The sequence below is a fragment of the Osmerus eperlanus genome, chromosome 18 (genome assembly GCF_963692335.1).
Source record: "Osmerus eperlanus chromosome 18, fOsmEpe2.1, whole genome shotgun sequence".
NCBI lineage: Eukaryota > Metazoa > Chordata > Actinopteri > Osmeriformes > Osmeridae > Osmerus > Osmerus eperlanus.
The window spans coordinates 6,533,013-6,539,073 of NC_085035.1; the positions used below are offsets into that span (position 1 = coordinate 6,533,013).

The 6,061-nt window shown below is 42.3% G+C and overlaps 1 protein-coding gene across 1 annotated transcript; it reads left to right on the forward strand.

The window, feature by feature from the left end:
* The first annotated feature begins 3,186 nt into the window (after positions 1-3,186).
* zbtb43 (zinc finger and BTB domain containing 43) lies at positions 3,187-6,061 on the forward strand. The gene is made up of 2 exons (XM_062484584.1): positions 3,187-3,275; positions 3,885-6,061. The coding sequence occupies exon 2, from the start codon at positions 3,895-3,897 to the stop codon at positions 5,341-5,343; it is 1,449 nt and encodes a 482-aa protein (XP_062340568.1). The 5' UTR covers positions 3,187-3,275; positions 3,885-3,894; the 3' UTR covers positions 5,344-6,061.

The following is a 6,061-nucleotide window of genomic DNA, read 5'->3' on the forward strand; positions in this document are numbered from 1 at the left end:
CTGAGAGAAAGTAAACAAAGGAAACCAAGGAAACAAAACCAAATCGATGAAAACCCAGATTAAACAGATCTGGGGAAATGGTAAGAAAATGCACACTGTAAAAGAAATATAGTGACAGAGTAATTGCTTCTAACTCAAATAGTATGTACGTTTGTGTGACAGTTTTCGTACAAACATTACAAGTGTTGTTAGTGCAACACACAACTGTGTCACTTCCATTTATTTTCTTTTGTGAACTGTTCAGTGTTGAATGGCATGACAAGACCTAGATGGCGTGAGGCGTCTCCTCGCCACTGCACGCTAGGCTCAGACTTGTATCGTGCCTTGGAAGTCCCTGTAGTACGCCTCACTGGCTCTGTGTGTGCCATGGACGCTTCAACCTCACACAACCATGTCTGCGGGTGACAGATCCTGAATGCACATCGGAACTGCATATGGAGAGAAGTGGCAATCACCTGCCATTGTGTTCAAAATGTTTATAGATTTTGTTTATTTTACCAAGGTAGATGTTAGCCTTTTGTTTCTCGTGTCAGCACAGATTAGAAGAAGAAGTTCTATCTGTCAACAACAGTGGTGTTTGATTGGGATTACATGTGAAATTCACTCACACGACAGAAGTTGTGTGACAAACTGGGAACAGGGGGAACTAAAGAAGTCCCCTTTTCATCAAGCAATTATGTATCATTGAAAGATTGATAACCTCTCATATGAAACTACTGCTGTAACTATCAAACAAGTATAGTACTGTAGACTTTCACCATGACGCAAGAAAAGCAATAACAAAAACATCATATCGTGAAATGAGTTACATTGTGTCATGTTCAATTTAAATATTCACGCAATAATAAGACTAAACCTTAACAGGAGAAGATAATTGTTTCAATATACAGTCATTTCTGTTTGTATTTATAGCTAAAGAAAATTGGCCTTCTAGCCCCCTCCCCTATCTAACCTCAACACATACATGCACACACAAATATACAATCTAATCCAATCTAGGACTACCATACATCCCATTCAACCCACAGTATCTCTTTCCATCCAATGAATCCAATATTGCATGTGTAATTAAATCAGATTTATTGCTTTTGCAAGTTTGACGGAATTATCTAGCTGCCCTATCAGTCCTTATTCTAGATAGCAAAAGCAATAAAATCTTCAGCACGTTCATACATTTGGGGCAATCTCATTATAGGCCATGTATATTTCATAAGCTTTGTGGAGGGAAGGCAAAACATACATTCTGCAGGGCTCTTCAAACACAGCCAGAGCTGACCTATGCCTATGCCAAAATGCGTAAGTTTCTAAATGGACAGATTGAATCATTATATTAGCATTTTGGGATAGATAGAAGACAGGCATTACAGAAGCATATTTGGACACTGATGCCATTCATTATTTTAGTAATGATCATTCAAAGTTGTACAGGATTTAATAGTTGTGCGTACCCCCAATGTATATAATCTCAAATCAGTTTAACCCCAAATTATGTTTATCCTTAAGCTTTCCCAAATAATACCCTTGTCAGGCAATTAAATGCTGCTTTTCAGAGAAGGACACAAAACTAAACACTTGTTTTACAACTGAAATTGGTTGCCAAGATATCTCACACTAAGTTAATAATACCCAAGAACAGATATTAAACTGTTACTACAACCAGCAAAAACCAACAGGCCCAGGTATTACAAATTGCAGAGTCACTAGGAACAAAAGCAACAGAGAGGCACCACAGAAAAGGCACCTGGATAAGCTCAGACCTGTCCCCACTGATCCATGCACCTGCCTTGCACAGGTTCAGCCCGCGAGGTAAGGCCTAAAGAATGTCTGGTCAAGCGAGCTGCACAGACCACAACAAAGCCCCACTTCAGAACAGATTACAACTTTAACAAGAGCCTCTTTGATTGCTCAACTTTGAAAAACATAATCAATATCGAGATCACCTCTCGAGGTCAAGAAAGTATTTTCGGAGTAGGCTACCTTTAGTGGTGTGTGCGTGTTGAATGCTAAAAACCCTTATGGTGGTTACGATAGGCGTCTTGTTGTTGGGCTACTTGCTAAAACACAATGTGATTGAAATGCTGAAAAAATGCTAAAATGCACATGGACATGGAATTATCCCGAACAGATTTGGTAACCTATGAATGATTTCGGAACAAACTCCAGCAGGCCCATTTACCACTGTCGATTCGGGCTGGTGATAACGTACTTTCTTGGTATTGTAAAAGATGCCCACAAAAATAGCTAATTACATTTATAAAACAAAGAACTACAATGTAGGCCTATAGTATGGTTTCACCGTGTGATTTCTAGAACCAATGCTATTCTGGGGAATAGTACCCTAATTGTCTGCCCGTTTTGGTGAGGAAGATTGGTAGGCTTTTTTTGTTTTTTTGGTAGGCTAAGTTTAAGCATGCATTGTGCCGCTGCATCCTTTCATTGCTGTCTGTCAAATATTAGGCCTACTTAACCCGTGTGTTATCTTCGGGTCATTCTGACCCATTTGTTTTTGTATTGGGTAAAATTGGGTAAACACAACGATGGTTCGTTATGAACCTTTGGGTCATGTGACCCGAAGGCAGCACGAGGGTTAATTTAAACGAGACTCACCCGAGTAAACACGTAGGCCTACTGATATAGGCCTATGCTCTTGGACTTGCAATATGCAATTTAATTGTCACAAATCCTTTACCAACAACCATTACAGTACATGCAATCTCAAAATGGGATCTAATTGTTTTGAAACCGAGCCTGTAGTGCCATCTGCTGTTCTATAAAATATAAATTCTGTCTTGAAAAAACCCAAACAAACAATATACAGTAGCTTACCAACATAAATTAGTAACCAACGAGGCGATTGTAACATTTAATTAGTAGGCTATTTTGTTTTGAGCTATCTTTTTGATAAACATAATAGCCTACTCCTTTATGTTCATGGAACATAAAGGGAAATAAGTAAACTTATTTTTATTTATTTGAATTTAAAGCAGTTATTTATTATTGTGTCATTATAAATGTTTGAATGCAATATTATACGTTATTTCAGAGTTATTCAAATGTTCATAACCATCTGACTTTCTTTTGTCTGTAGAATCTTTAAACCGCCACGTCTGAAAACCTGGCAACCCAGCAACTGGGGGCGTGTTTGTTTACATTGCCTATCACGCGCCATGCGACTCTTTTTTACGTAATGACGCAAGCCAGAAGAATTCCGGTGGAACTCGGAAGAGAAGCGGCTGTATGGTATTTTAAATGAAGAGATAAAAATGAAATCCACGGTTAGACAACTCTATTTTACCACCGTATACGACATCAAGTTAGTTGTCAATGACCAGCCACTCTTGCAAAACAGATTAACAACTTGAATCTAATTATTTCGTTGTGTTCTGTGAATGCTAGCACGTTAGCGCCTAGCGCGCGCAATGAGCTAGCTTGGTCTCAAGCTTCTGCAACACGATTTTTTTTTAACATCGTGTGAATCTCAGGGGAAATGCAATCATGACACTTGAAGTGTTCTTATAACATTCGTTTTATTTAAATGCAAATGAAATAATATATATACATCGTTCCGGATTACTTATCTTCGTTTCCCCAGAATGAAGTGTGAGGTTGAACAAATTGTGATGTTCAGCCTGCATTTGGTGGCAGGCTCTCATCCTCGACTGAGCATCTGACACCTCTTGTGTTATGAACCATTGCAATGGCTGCTAGTCAGGTTGCCACTCTTGCTATGTCCGCTTGGAAATGAAGATAATTCATTCATATTATAAAGGATAACCGTTCACTATTTCAGGCTGTATTTGTACAATTAAGATGATCTCCAAGGACTTTAAATAGGCTACACGTAAATCAACATTTAAAGGAAATTAATGCAAATTCTTTTTCAGCTCTAGAACTATGACCACAATGGAGTCTGAGGGGAATGCACTCTGTGTTGAGTTTCCGAACTTTTCCGGTTCACTTTTGCAAAAGCTCAACCAGCAGCGCCAGAGGGGACAACTGTGTGACATCGTTGTGGTAATCCAAGGCCACCAATACCGGGCTCACCGGGCTGTCCTTGCCGCCAGCTCTCCCTACTTCTGTGACCAGGTACTTCTCAAAAACAGTGTCCGCGTTGTTCTACCCGATGTCATGCATGCGTGCGTATTCGAGCGCCTTCTCAATTCCTGCTACACGGGCACGCTCCTCTTACCTGCAGGAGAGGTCGTAGCTTTCCTTACGGCGGCAAGCTTCCTTCAGATGTGGCACGTAGTAGACAAGTGCACTGAGCTCCTGGAGGTAGGAGGCTCCTCTAGCTCTTTAGCATTCAAGTCTGGAGCAGGCCAGGGGGGGTCTGTTTGTGCTATTGGGGCTGAAGACAGACCCTCCCCTGGAGACAGCAGCTACCATAGCCCTGGGGATAACTCCATGGGCCTTGAGCCGAACAGACAAGCAGTGGATGGCTTTGCCAAGATGGAGATGGATCAACTTCTGGAAGGCAGCTTCTCTCCACCTGCTCTGGAGCCCAGTGTCCAGCCTAGTGGTAGCTGCTCCCCACCAGCAGAACCTGAGTGCTCAGGTAGCGAGGTTGCCAGTCAGAATGGAGAGGACGAAGAGCGTGGTGACGGGGCTTTGCAGTACGCTAGACCGACCTATGTCCCGCCAAGCATCATGGGCCACAGGAAGTGGGTCCATGTGAAAGCAGAGAGGCCTGAACGGGAGGATTGTGGTGGCTTGTTTTGTGGGGATGCTGTTGGCACAGACCCAGAAAAGATTAACTTTGGCCGCTCCCAGCCCTCAGCTAGTTCCTTGGATAACAGCATTGATGAAAAACTTGTCGCTCAATTGGAGGAGGAGGGCGTAGATGATGACCGACCTTATGAGGATCCATTAGACTTCTATGGTACCACCATGGGCTTTTCAACTAATAAGGATGATGGGACCTCCTTAGACCTGAAGGAAGATGCACTAGAAGGGGGAGCTGGCAGTAGTAGTGGTGGTGGGGAACAAACCTCTGGTAGCCATCAGGAAGATGCGTCTCATTCAGGCTTTGCCTCCGTGGTTTACAAGCTCTACCCCTGTCAGTGTGGCAAGAGCTTCACCCACAAGAGCCAGCGTGACCGCCACATGAGCATGCACCTGGGCTTACGGCCTTATGGCTGTGCGGTGTGCGGCAAGAGCTTCAAGATGAAGCACCACCTTGTGGGCCACATGAAGATCCACACAGGCATCAAGCCGTACGAGTGCAGCCTCTGCTCCAAGAGGTTCATGTGGAGGGATAGCTTTAACCGTCACACCTCCTCCTGCACCAGGACCCACCAGGCTAGAGGTGCAGTTAACGATCAGCCCCCAGCCCAAATGTGCTGATTTTAGACCAGATCCCTTAACCTCATACACCTCCTCACAAACCTTCACCTAGTGGAGGTTGTTCTATTCTGCGGATCCTAGATCATGTTTTGTCTTCAATGAGCAGGCCCCCAGGACCATAGATGGTACATCAGATATTTGATATACAAGATTTGTTTTGCAAATCCAAAGTGTGCCGTATTAGTGTAAATAGTGCAAGAGCCTGTCCGTCCAGATGGATTTATCCAAGATCAGGATTCTTGGACCCCGCTTTGCATTTGGATCAGATTTGCTGATGCAAAATCCAAACCTCAGGTCGTGGGATATGGACAGCTACTCCCATGAAACATGAGTGACATGCACATACTTTTCAAAGACTGTGTGATCATGCTTTCTAAGTGGGGTTTGTTTTACCTCAGTATTCACTTAGTCATCAACAGCACAATGGCTAGTCATTATCTGTTATGGTTTCTAAATCATTCTTGGGCCTTTCTTTTTTTGCAAAAAAAGAGAGTATTGTTTTTTAAAGTACCTCCTTTCTCAGGACTTCAGGCCAGAACCTTATGAGATAGTGCCATTTATTCTGTACATTTCTCAACAATTACTCAGTTTTGTGATCCAATTGCCTCTTCATTCATGTCATCAATTAATTATAATTTTGCATTCCTGTCTTTGGAGGCAAATAATATAAAGGAATATATATATATTTCTCAATTACTCATTTCTCAATTATATATAT